Genomic DNA, 27879 nt, shown 5'->3' with positions numbered 1-27879 from the left:
GATGCAGCTCACACGAAACAAACAAACAAACCAGCTTTTCAAAACTCTGTAGGGGTTTTTTTTGTAACAACTTTTTAATACAAAAAAAGAAGAAATATATATAATCAGGCATTTTATGCAATGCATACATTCTTTGTATCTGCAAGTCCAGATGAACAGAAGGCAAAAGCATATGAAAACAAGAATGGTTTCATGTCTTTGGTAGTTCACCCAGTTATCACCCCCTTTAAATGACATAGGTTGACTGAAGTGTTGGGGGGTGGAGGGTGGGAACCCTGAGCCTGTGAAGAAGTCACATCTGATAGAGAAGTTGCCAGGATTTAATACAGTAGCTGGATTTCAAAGGTTTAAGGACCCCCAAGCGATCCTGGACACTCACCATTCAATTTGTGGCAAAATTAAGGCCTCCCTGAAGATGACACGTGTCTGGTAAATCAAGCTTTCTTCCACTCCGTGCTGTGGGCCTCAAGGAAATTCACTCCTTCTGCTACACAAGATGTACACAACCCAGGGCTCCATTTTGAGAGCCCCCTGCCAAAAATGCACAACAATACAGAAGCCACTAAATTTTGTTTTCCTATCCCTGAGCCACAAACACCACTCTATACACAGCACCAATACAGCTTGTGGCTCCAGAATCTATATATATCTGTGTGTGTTTGTGTGCACGTGTATATATGTATCATACACACACAAACACACATGCCTATATACATGCTATATTCTACATTAAAAAAGCAATCACAAATGATATACACAGGTAATACATAGCAGCTAACGTCTAATTATTTACAGATTTTCACAGTTAGTTAGAATTTCTTTAGAAAAGTCTGACGCTTTCAGAAACACCTCTACTGATCTTTTCTATAAATACCGTCTTTAAGGAAACTCCCCTTCTTTATTCTTAAGGAAAAATAACGACCGAAACATGTGAAGTGTTCAGCCCAAAAAGGCTTACAAAAAGCTTGAGGTTCTCTTTCGCCCACGTGCCTGCCAGACTGCTCTCCTCCCCTTTTCCAATTTACTTTCTAAATCCGGTAGGAAAGGAAAGCCACGATTGTGGGAGGGACAGGCAGATTCTGCACCTGGCTGGTGGGCATCACTCGCCGGATGGCCATGCGGCACAAGTGCTGGAGGCTGGCAACACGCCTGGGAGTGGCCCAAAAGTACACACTTCCGTCTTGCGTCCTGCAGGCAAAAGCAAAATAAAACATGGAAGTCGGTTAAGCTCCCCCAACGCCCCATGTGATTCAATCTTCATCATCCCTGGCTAGCAGGACAAGTAGTTAGAGATGAGAGAAATTGCAGTTCAAAAACAGCTGAAGTTTGGGAAACACTGCTCTAGAACCAGCCTTGGCAACCTGCTGCACCCCCTCCGGATGATGCTGGACTACAACTCCCATCAGCCCCATGCCCAACAACATGCGTAGGCAAACTAAGGCCCGGGGGCCGGATCTGGTCCAATTGCCTTCTGAATCCGGCCCGCGATCGTTCCAGGAATCAGCGTGCTTTTACATGAATAGAATGTGTGCTTTTGTTTTAAAATGCATCTCTGGGTTATTTGGGGGGCATAGGAATTGGTTCATTTCCGCCCCCCCCCATAAGGTCCGGCCCCCCACAAGGTCTGAGGGACAGTGGACCGGCCCCCTGCTGAAAAAGTTTGCTGGCCCCTGTCCAACAACATCTGGAGGGTGTGCCAGGTTGACAATGGCTGTAGACAAATCAGGTGGGGTCAAAAGGTTCTCTTCCTTCAACAACAAAAAAAGCCCTTCTGTCAGAAGGAAACTTTCCAGATCCAAACCATTTACTGCCATCAAAGGCTCACACACTTCTTTAGTCAAGGATTATCTATCAAGCAGCATTGATGGCAACTGCTTTAAGTAGTTACTTCCAAGCAGCAACTAGAGAATCAGGCCCCAGTGCACATATATATATGACCGAATATATATATATATATAACACCAGAGGTTTTCTCTTAAAATATCCACTTGGCTTTTAAGAAACTGCCTTGCCAGTGGAGTATGCATGTGTTGTTGTTGTTGTTGTTATTTTGAGGTTTGCTTACCCAGCAGCTAGAACACTGCCATCTGTAGAAAAGGCACAGCAAAGCCCATTGTTCAGAGGTGCAACCTGGACGGGGTGGTCTTCATCAATTCTCCAGAACCGCACCATCCTGAAAAGAGAGCAAACAGGTTAAGTTGACAGCCTCTATTTTATCATCACTGCTAAACTTTATGCTTAATTTGAGCAACAGCTGGAAGCTGATGCATCTCCGTTGGCTGCTGAAGACATGTAGGGAGGAAGTGACGGATGATGAAGATGAGCAAATTCACAAAGCCATCTCACTGCAGCACCAGCAAGAGGAACAGGAACTGATGCAAGGCCTAAGGGGACATGCACATTCTAGCCATTGGTCCAAAATAAAGCCAGGGCATTCTGGACTGAAAACTGAAGGTCCTGGTGGTTTGCAAGTGCCGCAGCAAAGAGTTGATGCAGCACAGTCGGCTGACAGCCCAAGCAGTTAGCTGGGAACTGTACAGGCCCCTCAATCATATGTGATACAGGCGATACAAAACTGGATCACTTCCCCCCACCCTTTTAATCTTTAAAACGATGGGATTTTGATCAGTCTGGGAATATGGGCATTTCCTCTCCCCGCTGCCAGTCCTCCTCCGGTTTTCTTGACCTCCTGCCAAACTGCTGTAAGCAGACCAGGAAAATATTGTGTCAATACTGGGGAGGAAGGAGTTTGTGTGCTGCAGCTTGGAGACCTAAACCTAGAAATAGCAACAGGGAAGAGGTTAGACACCCCGGCCTCAGCACAGCGGCTGGAATTGAAATTGAAGCTGCCTGTAGTTTAAAGGGGGAGAAAATGCACTTAGGAGATCCAGCCAGGCTTCCCGTGTTGGGTGTAAGCATGACCTCACTGGCAGGGCCTTAGGAAAGCAACAAGGTTTAGGATGTCTCCAATCCATTTCTAAGGAAGAATAGTTAATCCCTGGCCTAGGGGATGGATAAGCACCCCTGTATCCACCCAAGGGACGCGAGCGGCGCTGTGGGTTAAACCACAGAGCCTAGGACTTGCCGATCAGAAGGTCGGTGGTTCGAATCACCGCGATGGGGTGAGCTCCCATTGCTCTGCCCCAGCTCCTGCCCACCTAGCAGTTCTAAAGCACATCAAAGTGCAAGTAGATAAATAGGTACCGCTCTGGCAGGAAGGTAAACGGCGTTTCTGTGCGCTGCTCTGGTTCGCCAGAAGCGGCTTAGTCAAGCTGTACGCCGGCTCCCTCGGCCACTAAAGCGAGATGAGCGCTGCAACCCCAGAGTTGGCCACGACTGGACCTAATGGTCAGGGGTCCCTTTACCTTTACCCACCCAACCCGCTAATTTTGGCAGCAGTGAAGAAAAGGGATGGGGGAGGTAAGATTTTCCTCCTCCTCGATCCTCACCGATTATGTGTAAAGAGGTGGGGTGGGGATGATGACACCCACCCCTGGATCTGCATAGATCAGGTGAGGAAGAACTGTGTGTCCTGAGTGACTGAATCGACTGAAAGTGAGCAAGCCCATGGTTAATGTCATATAAGGGAAAGCAATGTAGGGATCCCCTAAATGCAGTATGAAATGGTATATACCACAATACAGCCCCAGCATTCATCCTCACATGCCCAGCTGTCAAGATTGCCTCCTGTTGCATAATGACCGTTTACATAGGAGCCTGTTCTAACTTGCCAGACGACTGTGCAATATTGAGAAACTCTGCTCAATTAACTTCAGATGAAGTTGTGACTCTAGCTTCTGCCCCAGTTTCTTTCTTGCTGCGGGCTTTATGTGGCTGAGCAGACAATCTGAGGTTCAATGGTTCTTATTTATCTGCCCACGAGTTATTACAGACACCACTCTTCCCAATTTGTGACCTCCAGGTATTTTGAGCTGCTACTTCCATTACCCAGATCACTGGGCCAAGTCAGTTGAGGATTCCATAATCACCAGCAAGGCAACACCACCTAATAATTCTAATTGGGGTTTAAAGTTTCATCTTCTCTCCTGCTGACTGTGCTGTTTCATTCTGCAGCTCATCTGATTATTGCATTCAACTGCATTTTAAAATTGTGTGCTTGTGGGGTGCTTTGAAGACCCTCAGGTTGCGTAGGTAAATAATTCTGACCGATTTCCCCTTATCCGCCTAATTCAAGCGCCGGTCATCTGTGAGGGGGAAAGCTTCCCTCGCCCTCAAAGACACTGCACGAAAGTTTATTTCCCAGCCAGCAAGAACCAGCAGAACCAAGCTGTGCTTTGCCATACTTACTTATCATCGGCAAGACTCGCAATATGCAGTCCGTCGTGGCTAAAAGATACAGATCTGACCCAGCGGTCATTTGCTCCCCCAGCAAATATTGGAGTCGGTGCAGGAAACAGATGCCTGAGGATGAAATTAAGAACTTTGGTTCACGGGACATTTGCTCTGCGTTTAATCATTAACCAAAAGCCACTCAACAAGGCTTGCCAGGACAAAGGCTGTGTACGCTCCCTGTATTTAAGGGACAAAGAATCCTGGGAATTGTAGTTGGCTATGGGTGCTGGGAATTCTAACTCTGTGAGGGGATAAACTACAGCTCCCAGGATTCTTTGAGGGAAGCCATGCATTTGGAATGGAAGGTGAGCACACACAGCCTTTGTACATTAATGGATGCAAGTTTAAAGTTAACAGATCTAAGTTACTCATGTCCTTTAATTTCAATGTGTCTGCTCCCAAGAAAGACTAACATTAGATGCAAGTCAGTTCCACATTCTGCTCTGTTGGCCACAAACTGACCATAAGCTAGCTGACTGGGGTGGGTTTGAATATACAAACAATCCATAGTTAAGCCTAGAAAACCATGGCTTGCATGCATATACACACACACGTACGGGCATGAAGGTATGTCAACTGCTTTGAGGAGTTAAAACACACACACAAAAACCAATCAAGCAGTGTGCAACTTTTATGAAATAAATAAAAACAGTTACCAGCTTTACCCAACCTGGCACCCTCTAGATGTTGCTGAACTTCCGACTCCCATCGTCCCCGACTTGTTGGTCATGCTGGCTGGGGCCGATGGGAGTCGAAGCATTTGGTGGGAACCAGTTGGTGAATCTTCAGTGATTAGCCATGGTCTCTGGGGCCGATGGGAAGAGTCTTTCAAGCCTTGTACCCCGTCTGACACTCCATTCTTAATGTGTGCCAGCAGAGCATGTTCTCTACTAGTGAACTGGGGTGCCCTAGTTTCTATTTTGCAATTCACTAATCCCTATTTCAGCAATGGCAAACCTAGACAGCATCTTAAAAAGCAGAGACATCACCTTGCCGACAAAGGTCCGTATAGTTAAAGCTATGGTTTTCCCAGTAGTGATGTATGGAAGTGAGAGCTGGACCATAAAGAAAGCTGATGATGGGAACCAGAGTCCGGCCACATCTGGTTTAGAGGAAGGCAAAGTTAAAAAAAGAAAGAAAGAAAAAAGGTCCGTATAGTTAAAGCTATGGTTTTCCCAGTAGTGATGTATGGAAGTGAGAGCCAGTGGCGTAGCATGGGGGGGTGCAGGGTGGCCGGCCGCACCGGGCGCAACATCTGGGGGTTAGGGTTAGGGGGCGCAAATCCATGGCTTAGGGGGCGCAAATTACTTGCCTTGCCCCGGGTGCTGACAACCCACGCTACGCCACTGGTGAGAGCTGGACCATAAAGAAAGCTGATTGCCGAAGAATTTATGCTTTTGAATCATGGTGCTGGAGGAGACCCTGGAGAGTCCCATGGACTGCAAGAAGATCAAACCTATCCATTCTGAAGGAAATCAGCCCTGAGTGCTCACTGGAAGGACAGATCCTGAAGCTGAGGCTCCAATACTTTGGCCACCTCATGAGAAGAGAAGACTCCCTGGAAAAGACCCTGATGTTGGGAAAGATGGAGGGCACAAGGAGAAGGGGACGACAGAGGACGAGATGGTTGGCTAGTGTCCTCGAAGCTACCAGGATGAGTTTGACTAAACTGTGGGAGGCAGTGGAAGACAGGAGTGCCTGGCGTGCTCTGGTCCATGGGGTCACGAAGAGTCGGACACGACTAAACGACAATAACAACAATCCCTATTTCACACCTGGAAAACTGCAGTCGCTTCTCTAAAGTAAGCCACTGAAAGCATTCCTGGCTGTGGTGGAACCTGAACCCAGTCCTCCCTCCCAGCCAAGCGCTGTCCGATGAACAACACTGGCACCTGGCTTTGTCCGATTCTTCTTAACCTGGTACAAATCTAAGCAGAGGCTGCCCTTGTAAAATAAAGAATGCCAAAGGTGGGCAAGTTTTTAAGATTATTCCTGTGACCACTCCACCCAACTCACTCACCCAAACTCCATCAGAATGGCTCCAGTGTGTGGGTCCCAGACACAAACGCGGGTGTCATGAGATGCTGTAGCCAGTAAAGCTCCGTCAGGAGAAAACTCGCAGGCTACAACATCGTTGTGGTGCCCTTCCAGTTTTCGGATGAGAGTGTACTTATCCATATCCCAAAGCAGCACCTGCAATCAAAACAAGCTCATGTTACAGCGATGCCCAGGCACAGAGGGGACATTTCATCAACTTCTTCCCACCACCCCGCTCCCTGCAAAACTACGTTTTCTGCTAGTTTTACTGAGGATTACAACTAAAGCCAAGCATTAAGAATTACTACAATTACGGGAAATGCTCAGTGCCATACTCAGAATTATTTAAATTAAAGCAAACATGCATATTAAGTGTTATTTATAAAAAATAAGCCAAAAAATTAAAACGTTTACATCAACAGTGGTGGTTTTACTGAATCCCATGTTATTACTTTAACTGTTTTAAGTAAAAGAATATATAGATATGTATACAGTAGCTGGGTTAAGTGCTAACATCCGCCCCGCCCCCCTTTCCAATTAACTAACAAAATTTTAAGAAATATACAGACAGAAAAAAAAGTAAGGTTAACATATGGTTACTCCCGTGGAATCCCCTGTGAGTTTAAGATCACTTGTTTACAATAGGCTTGGATCGCCAACGTCAGCCTAGGAAGAGAAACAGATACTGCAAGCAAAAAAGGAATTGTCACAGCCAAACGACATGACTTTGGCAAAAAAAACCAGAAATTAAACCAAGTTTATTATATTACACATTTTAAGCTTTTTTTTTTTAAGAAAAAGAACAAAAATAAAAATCAAGCACTGCTATTTGCCAAGATTTTTTTTTAAATAATAATTTTAAAAGGTCTCAGTAATTAGCAGTTTACACAAACGGGCACGGCTTAGCACACTTCACATGCAGTTGTATACTTAATACTGTAGTCAGTAAGTTTAAGCATGTGCAGGAAAATTTAGATCTCAAAATTGCACTACAAAGTTCAGTGTAATACAATCAACAAGCTAGCAAAGGTTTGTGGCTACAAAAACAGGTTGGCATATAATGTTTAGCCTTTTTACGGAATAGAATATTTTTTCGTTTTTTTAAATAAATATATTATGTATGTATGCAAAATTGTTGAGCCACCCTGAACTTTAGGAACAGGCAGAGATAATAAACATAAAACTGGTCCCGGGGGGGGGGGGACTAAGGCAGGGTGTAAATAAATATATTAATTAGTGACGCCACCGCTGTACTGTACTGAAACTTCGTCACTAAGTCCATCACAGTAAGCGACGAGGGACCGGCTCAGTTTTATTAAGAGACTCCAGAATTCCATAGGAATTGGAAATATCTATTGTTAAAATTTTAAGAGGAGCCAGAGGATCTCTTTACCAACGTTAAAATAAAATAAAAAGGAAAAGAAAGGGGGAGGGGGAAGCAGAAAGTGGACATCAACCAGCACCTGCGTACGTACAGTACACCCTGCAGTCGAATGCAAGGTTACTTCGTCCTATGGTAAAGTTCGCCTCCAGCCTGGTGGCCAGAGATGCCACTGTTTCTGCCCAGCTAACACCAATGTGCGCTTGTCTGAGTGGTGCCAGCTTACCCTCAATCACACCAATATTGCTGCCACCACCTGTGACAGGGAAAGCAAGAAGCTTATGGAAAACACACAGCCTAAAAAAAGAGATCAATGCATACATCTACATCTGTTCTATTTTAAAGGGCTTTACTGATAAGTCTTTCTTATCTAGGCTTCCTTTTTTAAAATAATAATAATAATAATAGTAATAATAATCACAATAGGCTTTTCTTTATATTTCTTTTTCAAATGACACTATCTCTCTGCTAACCTTCAAGCTGCTAACTTTGAAAGCCACAATTTTTACTAGCCCGGAGGATGGACAACTTGTTCGACCTGGAAGGCCGTCTCAGGGGTGGGGTAGTTGATAAAGAGACGCAGCACCGGCATTTTAATCCATGTGACAAAACATTACAATTGGCGGCTGGTGAATTTATTCTGTGACATTTGATTTCGCAACTGGTGGCTCTGGGTTGTAATAAGTCAACTCAGGCCTAACTTCTGAAAAAAACGTAAATTTTATACTTTCAGAATTTCTGCCCAACATGTGGACTAGAAACTTAACTCCTAAAATGGGATTTCAAGACTCCAGTCCTCGCGCTTCAGGCGATACAAGTTGTCCACCCTTGTATTACCCCTACCTGGAGTTTTCTAATATTAAACCGAACAGAAGATACACAACTCAAATCCCAGCATGCTTATTCGAAAGTAATTCAGTGCAGGCTTGCTCTCAAATAAGCATGTCTTGGACTGCAACTTTATAGACTTAGCACTATTCTAGACTTTTATATCAGGGGTGGGAACCTTCAGCCTCCCAAATGTTGTTGGGTTCTCGCCCTTAGCAGCATTGGCCATTCCTTATCCCCCCCCCCAGACCAGTGGTTGGGGATGATGGGAGCTATAGCCCCACAACACCTGGGGGGGCGACAGGTGCCTTGTTCCTGCTTTATACAAAGAAGCAGCTCACTCTATGTTCTTTGACTGCCCTGTGTTGCATTTTGCAAGTACGGCAGCACAACACAGTTTGATGCAAAACTCACTGCTCATCCTTTCCAAAGCACTGAGAGCTCAAGGGCAGTTTGTTGGAAACTGTCCAAGAATGACATTTTACTGTCAAGTAAGATCAGCAGCCCAGGCTTTGGAAAAGTAATCTTTCAAATGAGCGTGACTGCAGAATTATCAGGAGTCACAAAGTATTACTATAAAACTATTCCTTTCTTAAGCAAAACGTTTGTGCCCTCTCTCTCTTTTAAGTCATGGAACAGATGGAGATATGCATGGCTACTTTGCAAGATTCCTCAACTTTATTGAGACTAAAAGCAATAAAAAGTTCAGCTCAGTAAATGATAACCGAACGAAAGCCTGGTGCCAATTTACTACAAATGTTTTTGTCATGCAATTCCTTAAATCATCATCATCATCACCATCATCATCCAGCATGACACAGAGCACAAGCTGGCTATATTCTTAAGATTCAAGATAATTCTTTGCTCACAATCAAAGACAGGTTGAAGAACATGAAACTTTGATACTTACTGCTTTACTGGCCCCCACAGAGCAGAGAATGGAAGAATCTGGAGAGAAAGCACAGCTATAGACCCAGTTTGGGTGCCCTCTTAATACTTTCATCATATTTCCTGGAAAATGGAAGGGAAGGGAATAAAGCCAGTTTAGTATCAAACACTCATATTTCACTTGAAATATTTTGAGGTGCTTCCAAGAGCTACAGCCTCACAAAGCAAAGTACAAAGGAAGCCACTGGTCCATCAAGCTCAGTATTGTCCGCATTGACACGCCGACATTTGAGGCAGGGGACACCCCAGCCCTAACTGTAGATCGAGCCTTGGACATTCTGCACTCAAAGCAGATGCTCTAACCATGGTCCTTCCCCAATAGGTACAGAAGGAAAAGAGTCACAGCAGAACACATGTACAGGTTAGTTTTGGAGATGCAAGCTTCTTTTGGAATCAGGAAAAGGCTGCCATGAAGAGGAAGATCTTCAAGGTCTGCCTAAATGCAAGAGCTGAAGACTCAAGGCCACTGAAATGAAGTCTACTGTTTCGGGAGCCACCACCAAGAAGGCTTGGTCTCTTATGCATGCCAGCCTAGCTGAGCTGCAGGATTGGATGAAGGCAGTCCTTCAGATAACCTGCCAAAGCCCTAAACAGCTTGTGTCCATGATTTATCTGTGCTGCTGCTGTTGACACCTGTCTGTCTCAAGAGACAATGGAGGAGTGAAGTCAAAATGCTGGAGAGTATCTGTGCTCTATCTATATATACACACACTACTTAACAAAAATAAAACCTGCTCTATCCAAAATGAGAAACTCTAAAACCCCAGCTGGAATTCTGGTTTGCAAACAAGGATCAAGGTGCGGTTCGCAAGCCTAGTTTCTAGTCAAGAATTTAGATGTAATGTGTGCATGCTTGTCTGTTTGGAAGGCTGGCAGATACTATAGACAGACAAATCTGGGGCACTGGGAACATCTCTACAAATACCATTTGAACTTGCTGTATATAAAGAAAACAATCTCAAAACATAAAAAATACTAATGCATCATAGCTTTCCATTGCTAGACAGTAAATCATGTCCCTGTTTGTTACGCCATGTAAAACATTCCTGATAACATACCATCATCCTTCAGGTCCCATACTCTTAGTGTTTTGTCTCGTGAAGCAGACACTAGTATCAGGCTGCCATCGGGGGCAAAAGTTAAGTCTCTGACAACTTCTGTATGGTCCATTAAATTAAGGAGGAGCTTTCCTGTTGGAATAAAATATTTTAAAATTAAACCTGGAAAGTCAGGAACAAAGGGCAAAAGGCGTCTTTTCTTACTGCAACTCTTGGGGGAAAGGTTGGCATTCTTCCTTCTCTATTAACATTTTAAATACTTAATATTGTTAAAAACAAACAAAACCCTTAATGTGTTACAATGGCTACATACACAACACACATTAAAAAAAACCACCCCCCAAGAGTCATGGGAACCGTAGTTTGTTAAGGACACTAGAAATTGCAGATAGCTTTGATGGGAAAACTACAGTTCCCAACCTTGAGGGGGTGCTTTAAACGTGTGGGGTGTACTGCAGCAGATGTGTACTTTGCAAGTAACAGGGTGTTATTTTACATTTATTAATGTTTAGGGCTGTTGGGAAACAAATTATATACAGGTAAGCAGGTTTAAACACATCCACTTTGGAGCGGAAGGGCAGGATACATATCCTTTGATAAATCAAATATTGTGCCAGTCTTGTAAATAACAGTTACCAGCCTGGAAGTATGTTTTTACTTGCTTGCTGGCAGAGGAAGGATGGTGTAATCCATCTCTTCTCCGCCCACCCACAGGCCTTCTATCAAATTCCTTGTTGTCTATGGCTACCAGGCCAGTGCTTAAATGCAAGGCTATCTTACACAGTACTTAAATGTTTTAATACGTTATTTGTTGATCCCAAACATATTTCAGTTAAGCCAATATGCTTGCGTTATCTGTTGGATAAGCTTTTAGACTTGATGCCAGGAAAGCTTATCTTCTAAGCAGTGCAAAGATTTACTTTGAAACTCAAGGAACTTGGCAGTCTGCTTGACATTTAAACACTGTCCTATGCAGTGCATTGTTCCAATTTCCGTTCTAAAGGTACAGATTTTTCACCCAGACCAGAAGCTAACTGGGTGAAAACTGCCACTGTAAAGACAGTCTCCAGTGATCAGAGAAATTCATATAAAAGGGATCAGAGAGGACAACAACTAATAAAAAAGCAACCGCAACCACAAACCCCCAAATTATCTCACTAATGACTGGTACAAAATGTGTGCAACGTTAAGACCAAGAATTTGTCTAGCTCAACACTTAAGCCAGTCATTTTTCGGCCCTATGGATCAGATAATTATCAAGACTTTGACAGCAGAACGGGGACACCCCGAAATCACGACTTCAAAGCACCTGCAAGGTGCTGTGAAAGGAAGGTTTTCTTCTCCTCATTTAGTTGGACTTTTGATGCAATCCATTTTTCATGGGATCCTGCCAAACTGAGCATGACTTATCCCCCCCTCATCATCTGATCCGTTGGGCTGTACATCCATTCTCTGCTGGGGACAGGTGTGCACAGCCAAGGCAGAATTTTGCCACATCCTCCCACTCATCAGATGATACGAGATGGAACAGCATTGTGGGCTGTCAATTTGGATCCCCCGGCAGGCCAAGAATGGCCTATGGGCCAATACTTCCCTGGCCTAATTCAAGGAAAATTCAGAGACATTGGGGATGGGCAACCACAGACCTGTAGGCCAGGTATGCCAGGCCACTCCATCAGTCCTGCGCCCTCTCCGCCTGTGTGGCTATTAGGCTTGGAGGGGGAAATCCTTCTGATGAAATCAAAAGGGAGGTTTTATGTCATCATGGCAGCAACCCGCCCCTTCTCAGATCCACCATGACTCCAAACCTGGAAGTTCTATTTATCTGCCGCAACCCAAAGCTGTTGACAGATCCACCCTCCATGAATTTGGAAATTGTCCGCAGGGGAAACCGGAGCCCTATCAGGCATCAGAATCACATTTTAAGGTACCCTTCCCTGGTTCTTAGAAAGAAAGCAAACTGAATTTATTTTCTACAACCAGGGCACTGCTTACCTGTATAGACATCCCATATTTTGATACGACCGTTGGATAAGCCCGTTGCCAGGAGAAGCTGGTCTTGGCCGAATTTGAACCGGTGCCATTCTATATTCACACACCGGCTCTGCTTTTCAGGCACAGAAGATCCAAAGGCCAAACTCCAGACGATGTCGCCGCAGTCTATGACGTGCTCGCTGGGCTTGTTTTTCTGGTCTCCATTGCTGTTCTGCCTCGAAAGTTTGGAATGGCTTAAATTGGTGAAAGTCTTTACGCCATGCAATGAACTGGGAGGGAAAAACAAGCCAACCTTTTAGAAGTAGTAGTAATAATAATTTATTATTTATACCCCGCCCATCTGGCTGGGTTTCCCCAGCCACTCTGGGCGGCTTCCAAAAGAATATTAAAATGCTGTGATACATCAAACATTAAAAGCTTCTCTAAACAGGGCTGCCTTCAGATGTCTTCTAAAGAAAGAAGAACTCTCCAAGCCAATGTACAGTCCTACCGGTGTGCAACCAAAGGTCCGTTGCGTTCGGTGCATTTTTTGAAAGGATACATGAAAAGCCTGCTTTTAAATTGTATACTGGCATGGAATCTGCATTTGTTAGTGCATTTCCCCATAAAACACACACTTTGCACATAAAATATTGTGTGTCTTAACTTCTGAGTACAGAAACCGCACAGCAAAATCTGAAGACGTGCCGAGTTCAACTGGGAGTTGCGCTCCAACTTGCAAGCAACTTAAATAGCACTGATTGGGTCGTTCCTCCTAAAAAGCAGACTAAACGAATTGTTTCGACACCTCTGGTTTGCATTCTATGCTTACACATGCCACGCTAAACCATGGCTGAGTTGCAGCAAGCTTTAGGCTCATGCGCTCTGCCTATCCATCTGCACTGCTGAAATTTCGCATCCAGAAGCTTTCGCTTTTGGCCAGCTTCAGAAACCACAATTTGAAGCTGTCTGGTTGGAAATTAATCTGTTATATCTGATGGCATGACAAATCACGATTAAGGGAAAACAAAAGCTTTCTCCCAGTTGCATGAGCAGGGAGGGCATGTATACACATATCACACTAAGCCATGGCTTAGCACAGGGTAATGAACCTGTGGTTTTCTCGCTACAACACCCATCATCCTTGATGATCAGCTGTGCTAACTGGGTTCATGAGGGTTGGAGAGTTGAAATTCTACCTTCCCGGTTGGATAATGAATGTCTGTGGCTCACCATTGCAACTGGAGAGGGTGCGGCTGCTTTTGGGCTTCGCAGAGGGAGCTGTTTGGCCACTGTGAGAACAGTGTGCTAGACTAGATGGACAATTGGTGTGATCTTGCAGGCTCTTTTCCTTATAGAGTTCAGCACCATCTGGAGGACCACAGACTTGCAAAACCAACTATTTTGAAATGACACAATTTGTTTTTGAGTAGAAAGCAGACTGCCTGTTAACTTTTAAAATCTGCTTTCGACACAACTGTTTCCAGAGATTTTTGTAAAGGACACACAACAAACAGAAACAAAGCTATTTTCAAAACAGGCTGTACTCACAAATTATTCAGGCACTGAGACCAAGGAACAAGTTTTACTATGCGATGGCCTTGTGACCAAGCGAAGTAGGAGCCATCTGGAGCAAAGGCAACCGTCCAGTTTTCACGCCCACACTTTTTGTCAAAAGGAGCAGCTGGGGCTAAAAGTTCTCCCACTGTCCGTGATCTTCCTAAAAAGAGAACGCACCATTTGTAAGCATGAACCAGAAATTCAACATGTTTCCAACTCCACTTTTTTGAACCCTTGCTACTGAATAATCACATCAGTAAACAGTGAATACGTTTTGATTTTTACTATTGATCGACACAGCATTCATCTGAATGGAATTTAAGGATAACAGAGGGAGGTGACTTGTTAAAAGTCAGGAATGAAGTGCTGCTGGTTTAGTGAAAGGAAAAAAGTGGAAGGAATCATAGCATCCTAGGAGCGTGGGGGTAATCTAAACTAATCACAACTGCAGCATCTCTATAGAATAAGGATGGGAAATGTGCAGGCCTCTAGAAGTTGTTGAACTACAACTCCCATAATTCTTAACCCACTAGGCCATGCTGGTGGGGGCTGGTGGGCGTTGGAGTCCAACATCTGGAGAGCCACAGGTCTCCATTCCTGCTCTTGAATCATACCAAGCCCCCACCCAGGAACACATTAGGACCCACACTTTGAGAAGTGCTGCTTTGTAAGAGAGTTCTTGCTGGTATTTTCGACACACACACACAAAATATCAAGTCTGTCTTGATGTAGCCTAGATTTTTATGAAGCACTTCCTGTCTTTATATGCCTGCAGATGACAAACGGAGAAGCATGTGCAAAACCTGTGTTTACACACAAGCACAAACTTCACAATAGTAACTACTAAAGGAAGCCTAGCTCTGATTCAAGAGGGTTTATGCCTGACCCTTTTCAGTAAACCAAAAAAAGAATGGCTCCACTTATACCCACTTTAGTCTAAAAGCATTGAATTCTCTTACTATCCCTAAGCCTGAGGTCCTGTGCAGGTCAATCCTATGAACCTTTGCTCAGAAGTAATCCCCACTGTTCAGTGAGGCTTCCTACAGCACTTTGACTTTTTTTGGGGGGGGTCATTTTCCCCCAGAGCGCAAAACAGACTAGGTATCTATTTAGCATTCTTGAATGATGTCTAATCTGATTTACCATTCACTCATGCTATCCCATTTACAAGTAGATTTGTTTCAGTGAGGGGCTGATAAATACTCAGCTGCTTGGGGAGGGGAAAAGCTAATTACAAAAATAGAAACTGCCTTCATCTGAGTGGCATTTTACTTCTTTAAAGTATTCCTGCTGCCAAAAAAAAGGGGGGGGTTCCCAAAGCAGGTTAGTTACATATGTCAATGAAAAGACTGGCCTCCAGCTTACATATCTAAAAAAGACAAGGGGGGGAGACTGGGAGTGAGGAGAAAAGTAAACTCACACTCTATTTCTTAGTTACAAGAAATAAAACTGAAAATCATAAATAAAATGTATATAAAATAAGAAATAACTTTTTCGGTTAACATCTTGTTTCCCAATTTTACAAAATAATGCATTTGCAGAAATGGAAGTCACCACTGGAAAAAACTGTACTGGAATTATTCCCCTGCCTTACTTCATCACCCAACTATGCACAGCCTTCACTGGTTTATTCCATAGACATTTTAAAAAGATGACACTAAAAGTAACATTATTTATTTTCCTCCACTAAATGTGTACTCCCCCTGTGGACACACAGCAGTTTCTTTCACTGTAACAAGGGAGGAGGAGCTTGAGAATCCAAGTTTGCTTCTCTTTCAACCCAAATACCACATTACAAACAGAACATAAAACAGATGAGAACGAAGATAGAAGGGAGCTTGTTTTCAGTTAATACAGGGTCAGTAATCCCTTAGCGCGGGCAGGGTAACTCTCATTCCCCACTGAGCTCCACTTGCATATGTAAATGGAGAGGGGGGAGGAGGGGGCTGTGTGCATGAGAAACTCAGCATGCATAATGGCAGCAGTGCTAGCCATGCCCAAAAAGGCAATAAGCAAGCAAACCCTAAAGCTGAAAACCTACCCTTATTTGGTGACCCGTAGGTCTCTTTTAAAAAGGGGAAAAAGAAGACATGGTAAAAAAAAAGTCCACATTTTAAGTGCATTGCAAATTAGCAAGCAAGATAATTTGGGCGTTTGTATTACCAGCAAGAATTTCTCCTCCATCTATTTCACTTATTTGGGATGAGTGAAGAGGTGGATGGTTCCAAGCTGACACCCCCGGCCCCCAAAAAGGAAGGAAAAGCACGGAAGGGAGAAGAAAAATTTCACTTAGTAGGCAGCAGTTCTGACTCACACAACTTCCAATCAAAGAGTCACACTGCAAGCCCGTGCAGATGTACAACTAACTGCAAAAGAATCTCAATACGGAACAGCCTTGTTCCTCTTTTGGGCTTTGAAATATTCCCCTAGCTCCTAGGTCAAACCAGAAGGAAATTGCATGCAAGCAATTTACATTACATTCCTGCTCTCCATGCTTTATTTAAAAAATCATTTTGCAACTTTCTGTACTCTCACAACTGAAATCATTGAAGGAATTGTTTCATATCTCTATAACCAGATTCCCCGCCTCCCAAAAAAAATCACTAGATCCTTCCTCAGTGTCTCACAAAAAAAGCACCTCTCATTCTGAGGAAACAAGAGCTTCCTTGAGGTTATCCCACGAGCCAAAATGTGTGCGCTCTGTTTTATTCCTCGTTATCAGAGATGATTATCACAGGCTACACCCAGTATATCGTTTTATAATCTTCTGGAAAGTTTTGAGCAGTCTACACACAAAACATGCACCTGGATAAAACGCAATGGCACCTCCCTAAGCTGGAGACCCTACAAGTGACAAAGTATTTCAATTTCAGCACACCAGGAAGTGGGGAACCTGAAGCCCAACAAAAGGTGAGGGGCTCCCAACTCCCCTCAGCCCTAGAGATAAGAGAGGTTGGGACTACAGGATCCCCCTTCCTGATTATAAACCCAGTCGCTTGCCCACAGCCAGCTTTTGTCTCAGATTTAGCAGCACTCATTTTTCTATTTCGCCTGTCACCCTCCTGCTCTCCTAAAGTTCTTTAGGCTGCTCTATCACCACCGCCCAGCCCCAACCAGATCCACTTTTTAATCTACTTCTCCAGTGCTATGTCAAATACTTCTATGCTGCCTCCAAATGCAACAGCCATACCCACCACACAACTCTCAAATTACAGAGGAGTGAAAAGGTTGAGGGGAAACCCAGCACCCTTAAGCTACTGTTTTTAGAAGGCTGTAGGAAGGAGGGGGTCACAAGTAATTAAAACTGGAACATGCCACGAGGAGGGGGGGCTGAGGCTTGTGGATTTCATTGGGCTCTGTCCAATTCAGTTCTGCCCAGAAGAGACCCATTGAAATCAAGTCAGTCATGCCCATTAACTTAAATGAGTCTACTCTTACGTAGGACTAACAAAGCAGCCTGCGAGAGCCTGCCCTGTAACTGCCTCCCCTATAATTTCGTTAATGGCATTCATAACTTGCTAAGCCCGTCCCAAAAGACACAACAAAAGCAAGGTGTACGGAATTTAGCACACCAAATCACACTGCTATTAATAGCACACCGCCATGATTACATCCCCAACAACCAAGATGCTCTCCTTCAACCCCACTTTTTTTCCCAGCAGCCCTCATTTCCTCCTATATTGGGCCTATTCCAAGCTTAAGCCACATATGCAAAACTGTACACGCGCGGGCATAAGCAACTTCCAACGAATTGTGCAGAAAGGCAACAGGAACGACGTGCTCGTTTTATTTTGTATAAGGAAAATCATTTGCTCGCAAGCCAGTTTTATGCATGTTCCCGTACCCCTCCCTTTACTAATGTTTTACTTGATCCCTTGCAAACCTGGGGTTGCAGCCAACGTTAGCCTTACTCGCCGCAGATCCCTCGAAACCAAGTGACCCGATTCTGACATGCCCATTCATTTCAATGGGTCTACTCCGAGTAAGGAATCGCGCTGGATGCAACCCACTTAAGAGCAGTCCTATAGCATCTTTCAAGGCAAGCCCTGCAATTCGGCTGCCAACGAGCGTTTTCACGACGCACGAGGCATAGCCAACGCCTCTGAGCCATCCTCCTCCCCTCCTCTGCCACCTTTTCGATCCTTTTATTATTATTAGCATTATTAATAAACATAATCAGCAATAAGCAATCCCTTTTCCCTTCTCCGCGGAAGGGGGCGCCTCTCACCAATGAGCTTCTCGTTAACACTCGGGGGAAAGCTGGCCATCTACGGAGCCGCCCTTCAGACCGGCTCTGAACAAAGAATGAAAAAAGGAGCAAAGGGAACGAAAGACTCCGAATGCTTCCCAGCCACCTTCCGCTGCGCCGCAAGAGCTAAAGACTGAGACAAAATGGCCGCCGCGGGAAGGTTTATAAAGGAGGGGCGTGGCCGCGGGGACCTTCAAGGCTACGCCCCTTACGTGAGAGTCGCGGATTGGGTAAGGGAAAGGGAGGGAATCCGTATTGAGGTCTGTTCTTCCGAAATAGAACGGGCCCGTCTCAATGGAATAAGCAAGCTCTTGGGCGAGACCATTCTGCGGAAGGGGGCAAACGTAACTTGGAAAAAGGAACTGTTAAAAGCTGAGGTGGCTCATGTTAGAGCTAGTTGTTCCAAAACTCGTGTGTGTGTGTGTGTGTGTGTGTGTAAATATATATATGTAATTAATAATAATAATAATAATAATAATAATAATAATAATAATAATAATAATATTTTCTGGCACTTAAAAGAATTTGGGGAGGTCCCTGATTCTTTTAAGTGCCAGACAATAATAATAATACAGTAATAATAACAATAATTTATTCGCCAGCCACTCTGGGCTGCTCTCAGCAGAATATGAAAAACACGATAAAACATCAAAGATTAAAAATGTGCAGTTCCCCCACCTGTAAATGTTTAAGGATTAAGAGCATAAGGGCAGCCGTGTTTGGTCAGGCCAAAGGCCTAAATAAGTTGAGCATCCTGCTAGCTGCAGTGGCCAACCCTGGAGAAATGCAGAAGCAGAAGGCACCCTCCCATGTTGTTAATCTTAAGAAAATGGTGTGCAATGGTACAGTGCCAATGAACAGAGAGTTTCCATAAAGCCATCAAGATCCTGTTAATAACTCCCTTTTGAAGGAATCTAGGACTTGTCCACCTTGCTCTTGTCCTGTGTGTAAAAAGCACAGGTCTGAATAATTTTCCCCTTGCCCTGCTCCTTCCCAAGGGAAAACCTGCTCTTTGGCACTAAATTGGAACAAATGGCAATCCGTGGAAAAACCTGAATTGCTGTTTACTCCTATTGAGCACTAAATAATGTTTTTTTTTCACTCTGGGGGCAGGACAGGAGGAAGTGTGGATAAAGTCTTATGTCAGTGGCTATCAAAACATTGTGCGGCAATTCACAGTGTTCCTTGGGTCCCTTGTTCCTTTGGGTCCACCTCAAAAAAGAAAAAGGGAAAATTACAGCAATATCCGCATTAGAAATCACTACATTTTACAAGTAGTCAAAGGGACCAAAGTGAGGGCGAGGGTGAGGAAGACGTTTGGGGGGAAATTGCACACCTTTGTGCAACAGTGCAAGAAAGGTGATCTTTGTTTCCAACCCCTAGGTACACCTCTGGCAATTCATTACATTGGGTTGTATCCAGTGTCAGTCCTACTGAGAGTAGACCCACTGAAATGAATGGAATTGAATAATATCCATCAATTTCAATAAGCCTAGTCTGAGTAGGGCTCACATAGGATGCAACCCATTATTTGCTGAGTGAATAAGTCCTTCTGTTTGTGTCTGCCTGGCATACACATTCACACACACCTGATGCCAAGAATCCTGTGAATTGAAATTTACTTCTCACATAGCTACAATTCCCAGCACCCTTAATAAAATACAGTTCCCAGGATCCTTCTTCAGGCAGGAGTGGAATGTGCTTTCAATGTGTACATAGCCCTACTGCCAATCAGTTTTGACAGATGACCCCATGTTATAGTGTTGTTATAAGTTTTGGGGAAAATAAATGAATGTCAGGATCTATCTGGCTAATATTTGGAATACTGAAGGGCAGATTCCAGGCCTGTGGAAAAATACACGCTCAGCTTCCTTTCCAAGCCAAGGCCTCACCTTCCTATTATATCCCGAGAACTGGTGTGTTGTTGTTGTTGTTTAGTCGTTTAGTCGTGTCCGACTCTTCGTGACCCCATGAACCAGAGCACGCCAGGCACTCCTGTCTTCCACTGCCTCCCGCAGTTTGGTCAGACGCATGTTTGTAGCTTCGAGAACACCGTCCAACCATCTCGTCCTCTGTCGTCCCCTTCTCCTTGCGCCCTCCATCTTTACCAACATCAGGGTCTTTTCCAGGGAGTCTTCTCTTCTCATGAGGTGGCCAAAGTATTGGAGCCTCAGCTTCAGGATCTGTCCTTCCAGTGAGCACTCAGGGCTGATTTCCTGAAGAATGGATACGTTTGATCTTTTTGCAGTCCATGGGACTCTCAAGAGTCTCCTCCAGCACCATAATTCAAAAGCATCAATTCTTCGGCGATCAGCCTTCTTTATGGTCAGCTCTCACTTCCATACATCACTACTAATGTGTGATGTATGGCCATGGCGAAGGGGCTTGAATAACTCAGAGAAGCTATGAGCTATGCCTTGCAGGGCCACCAAAGATGGACAGGTCATAGTGGAGAGTTTGACCAAACGTGATCCACCTGGAGCAGGAACCGGCAAGCCACTCCAGTATCCCTGCCAAGAATACTCCATGGACAATGGACAAAGACAAGGACAGAGACAACTGGTGTGTTGGCTAATACCAAAACCAGAGGTTCTCAAAAACTTGTAAAAATAAGGCCTGGAATTTTCAAAGGAGAATTGGGAAAAACACCATTCAACTCCCATATCGTATCGGCACCCGCTGCCAAGTTTTGTAGCGCCTTCGGGCAAAAAGCCCTCATTTGCCCTTTTCCTCTAGGCCCAAACCACACAGCTTCCCCCAGGGAGAGTACAAAGGTGCTGTTCTGTCCTCTTACTGCATGAGGGAGGTGAGATGGGTCTCTCCTAGATGGTTGCCTGATGTGCTGGTCCCCATTTGCAGATAAGGGCTTTCTTTTGTTTTTAACATAGGGGAACATTCCTAAATGTTATCTCCCACCTTGATCCTCTATAATCTCATTCAGCTGCATGTGGGAACCAGGGGCTGTAGATTCAGAAAGATGCCACCTGCAACGCTCTACCCATTTATACTGAAAGGGACTTCAGAAATACAGACCAGGAATGAAAAAATCAGGCAGCAAAGTTTCTTAAAGAAAAAGTTTTTTTTATTTGGATTTTTGTCAGACAAAAAGCAAATAGGGTGCATTCAGGAAAATGAAGAATGCCCGCCCCTCCTTGGGGGTAGCTAACTCATATACCTTCTTGCAAAGCACAGTTCAGCCCCTTGGCATCCCTTTAGCCAATGATTGACAATTTCCTATGGTCATTGATGCATATTCATTAAAGCTCAACCAATTAATAAATTGGTGTGTCCTTTCGGTTCCAAGTTGCCTATTCCACTAGGTGGCGCTACTGGCTTATAACCTATTTACCAGTTCCTGGAACTGGGCTTGAGCAGGTGTTTACTGGAACTGCGTCCTGTGGTTTTGACAGTTTCTTTCTCTGGTTAGCTACGTCCTGTTTGTCAGGGGTCGTTTCTCAGAAATGGCAAAACTGGCCAACCACAAGCTTCCTGCACCTGCAGACATCTTAACTGTGACCTACTTGCTGTTTGTAACGCTTGCTGTTTGCAAAGCAAGAGAGAGAAGAATAGTTTTAGCTGCAACAGAGAAATGGCTTTTGCAACAGAAAAATGGCTTTTAGAGGTTAAACATGGTTCTGGCCTGGCTCTCAACTGGACAGCCTGGCTTCCAATCCTTCAATACTTAGATGTAAAGTAAAGGTAAAGGGACCCCTGACCATTAGGTCCAGTCGTGACCGACTCTGGGGTTGGGGCGCTCATCTCGCTTTATTGGCCAAGGGAGCCAGCGTACAGCTTCCGGGTCATGTGGCCAGCATGACTAAGCCGCTTCTGGCGAACCAGAGCAGCGCACAGAAACGCCGTTTACCTTCCTGCCGGAGCGGTACCTATTTATCTACTTGCACTTTGACGTGCTTTTGAACTGCTAGGTTGGCAGAAGCTGGGACCGAGCAACGGGAGCTCACCCCGTCGCGGGGATTCGAACCACCGACCTTCTGATCGGCAAGTCCTAGGCTCTGTGGTTTAACCCACAGCGCCACCCGCGTCCCTCTACTTAGATGCAGCCCCATTTACCTCCTTGGCACTTATTACTGAGATGTTTAGGATTTGAGCTGGCAGACCCAGCTCACCCCCCCACCCCGGTGGTTATTTTTCTGCTTTCTCAGCACTGTGCTTTTTGCCACAACTTATTCCAACGACAGCAACTGGGAGAGATGCCTTTGCGTCCTCAAATAACACTCCATATGATGCCAAGATATTCGTGCCGCCTCACCCTTAAATCTCCCATCTCTTGGCATTTGCTGGACATGATAAATAAGTTTAATAGTCGTGGTCTGGAAACCCCTTCAATATGTCTCTGTTCCTGAGTTACTGCTGTCAAAATGTGTTCCAAATGCATTCTCTCATCCTTTGAGGTTGTTGCAGCAAACAGATGTGCCCTTGACTGCCCGAAGGAAGAAAATAAACTCTGAAGATGTTGAAGGGGGATTGGTGGCGGGGTTTTTTGGTTTTTGTTTTTACAAAATAACTAGATTTTTAAAATCCAAATGTGCCTTCAGTCATTCAGCTCACAAAGTCAAGCCATTACGACAGGGAACACACAATTGCACATTCCAATAATGTCGCAAATTGCTAAACCACACAATTGGTTTAACGCAGCAGATGCACGGCTTATTTACTAAACTGAGTGCCAATCTGATTGAAGGCTCCTCAAGTTTAAAATGGGTTGTTGTGGAATGGGGAAGTGAAAACAATTATCACTTGATGAAGTGGCCAACATCTGCCTCAGAAACAATGGCTGCATACATACCATATAGTTCAAGTCCATTTCAAATTCATAGCTTCCTTCAAAGAATCCTGGAGACTGTAGTTTGTTAAGGGTGCTGGGAATTGTAGATCTGTGAGGCGAATTACAGTTCCCAGTATTCTGGGGGTGGGTAGACCCAGACTCTCCCAGTGTCCCTATTTTCCAGGGACATCCCAGATTTAGAGAAGCCATCTCAGTTTCTGTTTTGATCCCAAAATGTCCCGCTTTTCCTGTTTTCATCAGAGAAATGTTGGAGGATATGGAGTTATCCACTCACCAGCAAGCCATTTGAAGGCAATCCTGTACTGTATAGGGAAGGGGTTTTTTAATGGTTAATATTTTATTATGTTTTTATGTATGTTGGAAGCTGCCCAGAGTGGCTGGGGCAACCCAGTGAGATGTGTGGGGTATAAATGGTAAAATTATAATTATGGAATAGGACATCCGTATTTTCATCAGATAAATGTTGGAGGGTATGGGAGATCATGTGCTTTAAATGTATTGTGTGAATGCAGCTAGTATTCGTTGATTTCAGAACACTGGACAGCAAAACCTTATGTGGAAACTGGCAAGTGGTGCCATCAGAGCAATATTTTGAGGCAGAAGTCCAGGGCCCCTTTCATCATAATGACCTAGAACAGTCCTGTAACACAGCAGGGCTGATTTGCCACAGTTTTAATTAAGCAAAGTCGTACATCTTGTCATTTAAAGAGGAAGCTGCCTGTAAGACCATGAAGTCCAGAGTCTAAAACTGCCTAAATGAACCACTGGAACTGTGACTCCCAATATTGCCACAATCTATTATCCCACTTTCCTATCACAGCTTAAGGACTGGTGTGTTGGTTCATGCCTAAGCCAAAAAGTTCTCAAAGTTTGTCCCTTAGCTGTTTTTGTTTTTAAAAGACTTTAGATTCCCAAAGAACAAAAGCAATAGCTGATATGCATATTGATAACAACCTCTGAATTAACCTTTAATTTGACAAATTCAGAGGGGGAATCAGAGGTCAAAATGAAAAGAAAGTGAATCAATAACTCTTAAGGTTACACATACATTGCTCCTGTGTTTTTCACTTGATCTGCAGACGTTATGTGGAGAGAAAACTTATGTCTAATCACAATCCTTAAAGCAAAACCAACAAGGCTTGAACCTGGGACCTTCTATGTACAAAAACAGAGACTTGTCCACTGAGTCACAACAGTCTTTTTCCTTGTTTTAGTAGATGACAAGGGATTGCGCATCGCAGAGCAATGGATTTTCATCCATCACAGCTGAAATATAATGTGAAACCTTTATGAGTACGTGTATAAAGCCTCACTCCTTTTGATGGAGTCATCTTCCACATGATGCTTTTTGGAGTAACTCTGCAAGCAGTTCAGCTGGAGTGAGTCACATTGCAAGCCTGTTTGGACAGAGACAATCAAGGCCGTTGATAAAAACCACTGTTTGGTTAACCTTGTTGCAAGGCTCAGAAACTGAGAACAGCATAGGAGACAAGCAAGGCACGTCCTCTTTTTGAAGCACTGCTGGTGGCCCTGAAGTACTTGACTGCCACAAAGAGCTTTAGAGAACAGCAAGGAAGTGCTGGGACTCCACAGATTCATAGGAAATGTTTGATGTCAAAGGAACAAACGAGTGCCATGGCAGTAAAGAGACATCAGAAGGGCTCAGGGGGTGTAGAGTTTGCCTCGCATTTATTTGCTTTACAAATTTATCATCTGCACTTCCATAAAAATATAGCAATACACAGAGTGCAAAATAAAAGGATAGAGATGACAAAAGATCCATGAAAACATCAATAAAATGAAATAAATACTCATTAGTTAATACTGTGTCCTTGAACTCTGGTAATTCCTCTTTCTTGCCTCAATAGATGCAGAGGCGGGTGGCTGTGTAAATTAGCATATTGTACAGTGGTAAGATATGAAATTGTTGCTCTTCCCACTTTTACCTCTTGCACTAAATGCCACTGGAAGATTCCCCAGAAGGGTGAAAAGCTTTTCCCACCCCTGTGTTAGAGCCTCACAGCTATGTCCCCCTGTTTTTGTGCTTTTTTATACAATCATAGAATTGTAAGGGACCACAAGGACCATCTAGTCCACCCCTGCAAAATGCAGGAATATTTTGCCCAACCAAGGACTCGAACCCATGATCCTAATTAAGAGTATCTTTTCAGAATTGGAAATAGCTAACAAAGGATTACTTTCAGGCAAGCAGGAAGGTGTCCAAAATGTGGCAAGGAGTGGAAGTGTGAAGGTAAAAAACCACCTCATTAATTGGAGTTCTAAATGACCTGTCAGTGTGGCAGATCTAGGCAAGTGATTCAGAGCCTTCCTACAGGCCTTGTGTGTGTGTTTGTTGAACGCTTTTTGTTGGCGTGCAGCAACGTGGCTTCCCTTTCCTCTGCCAGCTCTTGCATGAAATCGTTTGACCATGAAGAACAAGGAGGTCGAGTATCATGTTACTGTGGCACACTTTGCCAAAACAAAAACAAGTTTCCGGGTACGATGATATGTCATTAGCGAAAGAATAGCATATCCTGGAAGACAAGCGTTCAAACAGGGCTTGACAGTGATCTTTCATAATCCTCCTCATACACAGACAAAAGATGCAGTTTCTTACTTTAAATAATTATTATTCTTATTCCTAGTCAATTTATTACCTGTCCTTCGCCATCAGATACAGGGCAAGTTACAACCGTTTTAAATTCAAGACAGTATTAAAAACAGGGTGTGTTAAAAACTGTGTTCCTACCTCTTTAAACTGTTATGGTTTCCCCCAAAGAATTCTGGGAATAGTAGTTGGTTAAGGGTGATGAGATCTGCAGTACTAGGAGACCCCCCTTCTTTACAGAGCTCTCCAATTCCCAGAGTTCCTTTGGAAAAGAGGTATTGCTTGTTAAACCATTCAGGATTTGTAGTTCTGTAAGGGGAATAAGGGTCCCCTACTAACTCTCAGCAACCTTAACTAACTACAGTTCCCAGAATTCTCTGGGGGAAGCCATGGCCATGTAAAGTGGTAAAGGTAAAGGGACCCCTGACCATTAGGTCCAGTCGTGGCCGACTTTGGGGTTGCAGCACTCATCTCGCTTTATTGGCCGAGGGAGCCGGTGTACAGCTTCTGGGTCATGTGGCCAGCATGACTAAGCCACTTCTGGTGAACCAGAGCTGTGCATGGAAACGCTGTTTACCTTCCTGCCGGAGTGGTACCTATTTATCTACTTGCACTTTGACTGTTTTCGAACTGCTAGGTTGGCAGGAGCAGGGACCAGCAACGGGAGCTCACCCCATCGCGGGGATTCGAACTGCCGACCTTCTGATGGGAAGTCCTTGGCTCTGTGGTTTAAGCCACAGCGCCACTTGTGGTACAGTACTGCTTTAAACCTATTGCACAGATGGTGCTCCTGTGCTGAATGGGGCTCTCCAGGCCAGGTGCAGCTCAGTTTGGCTGCTTGACTGGCCCGAATAACTCTTGTGCAGCTGCATAACTCAAATAATGCATGAGTTAACAAAGTCAGACTTTGGCACCAAAAATCTGAATCGCAACAAAGCAGTGATAAAAGCAGGTGAGTGAGGAAACAGGGGGCAAGGGTTACTCCAAGGGTGGCGGCAGAGAAGCCCTCGTGGCATTTGGAAGGAAGGTGTTGTGCGTGTTTAAAAAAACGAGCATGTTGGGTTTATGATTAAAGCTGTTAATGGTTAATGAGTTTTTGTTTGCTTTGATGGGAGATGCTGAGAAGGTTTGCGAAGAGGGCAAAGGAGTGTTGCAGGTACAGAAGAGGCGTGGGGATGATGGCAGCCCCTCTTTATGATAGGAGGACCAGCTCAGTGATTGAGTGACATTTAGCGTTATCCCTGTAACATCAAAAGTAACTACAGTCAAAGGCAGGAGTGGTGATTTCAAGCCAATACGCAAAGTTTCCTCACCCACATGACTCCAGCTTTGGTGGGCTTCCCTTCTCTGGACACATCAACACGGTACATTTAAAGCAGTATTGTACAATTTTAAACAGTCATGGCTTCCTCCAAAGCAACCTGTAGTTTATTCCGGGTGCTGAGGGTTGTTAGGATGCCCCTATGAGCAACACTTATCGGAGTGGTTTGTCCTTCAACCCCTCTTCTCAGTGAAATCTGGGAACTGTAGGTTCTGTGAGGAGAATTTGGGAGAACTGAATCTCTGCAAGTTTTTGTGTGTGTGTGTGTTTTAAGGATGGGTAGCGTGGCTAGAATGAAAACAAGAACAAAAACCACACCAACATTTGTGCCAGCTCTAGAAATATAATCCTCACTTACTTATGTCTATAAATAAGCAATGTTTTGCAAAATAGACCAGATGGAATTAGGGATGGGTCTCTCGATGTTTGTTCTCTTGGTTTCTCTCCCCCCCCCCCAGACTTACAAGCTAGGCACCTTTCCTGGGCGCCAAGGTGAGCTCAGTGTTTGTTCAGTGCAGTGACCTGAGGTGAAATCCAACCAAGTCCTACTCAGAGTAGGCCCATTTTTAATTAAAGGACCAAACTTAGTCTCATTTATTGATTTCAGTGGGTTTACTCAGAGTCGGGCTAGCATGGGTACAGCCCATTGAGAGGTGTTCGGTGACATAGCTGAAGCCTGGGAAACAGCAAGGCCTGCTCCACTACTGTGCAAGGTTTTGCAACAGCTACACAATTTGGCACTCCTTTGTAAAAAT

General features: G+C 44.3%; 2 protein-coding genes across 2 annotated transcripts in view; both read right to left on the bottom strand.

Moving 5' to 3' along the window:
• Nucleotides 1-27879, bottom strand: part of EVI2A (ecotropic viral integration site 2A) — a 243873-nt gene that overhangs the window by 92875 nt on the left and 123119 nt on the right. The window lies entirely within an intron of this gene.
• On the bottom strand, nt 55-18531 carry WSB1 (WD repeat and SOCS box containing 1). Its single transcript, XM_082201296.1, has 9 exons — nt 18368-18531; nt 14131-14299; nt 12601-12869; nt 10606-10737; nt 9510-9610; nt 6374-6546; nt 4309-4422; nt 2066-2173; nt 55-1188 (listed from the first exon to the last, which is right to left on the bottom strand). Exons 1-9 carry the CDS (start codon nt 18405-18407, stop codon nt 1029-1031), a joined length of 1266 nt encoding a protein of 421 aa, XP_082057422.1. The 5' UTR covers nt 18408-18531; the 3' UTR covers nt 55-1028.

This window comes from Podarcis vaucheri, assembly GCF_965113315.1.
Source record: "Podarcis vaucheri genome assembly, chromosome: 15".
Lineage (NCBI taxonomy): Eukaryota > Metazoa > Chordata > Lepidosauria > Squamata > Lacertidae > Podarcis > Podarcis vaucheri.
The sequence above is the reverse complement of the archived record's forward strand: the minus strand, read 5'-3'. Positions and strand labels throughout refer to the sequence as shown.

What these genes read in the sequence shown, in the direction of transcription:
- WSB1 (XM_082201296.1), bottom strand. Translation starts at nt 18,407, where the DNA reads ATGGCCAGCTTTCCCCCGAGTGTTAACGAGAAGCTCATTG. An exon ending in TCTCAGTGCCTGAATAATTT is followed by an intron (nt 12,870 to 14,130) that starts GTGAGTACAGCC and finishes TTTCCCTCCCAG; the next exon opens with TTCATTGCATGGCGTAAAGA. An exon ending in CTGTGGGGGCCAGTAAAGCA is followed by an intron (nt 6,547 to 9,509) that starts GTAAGTATCAAA and finishes TTTTGATTGCAG; the next exon opens with GTGCTGCTTTGGGATATGGA.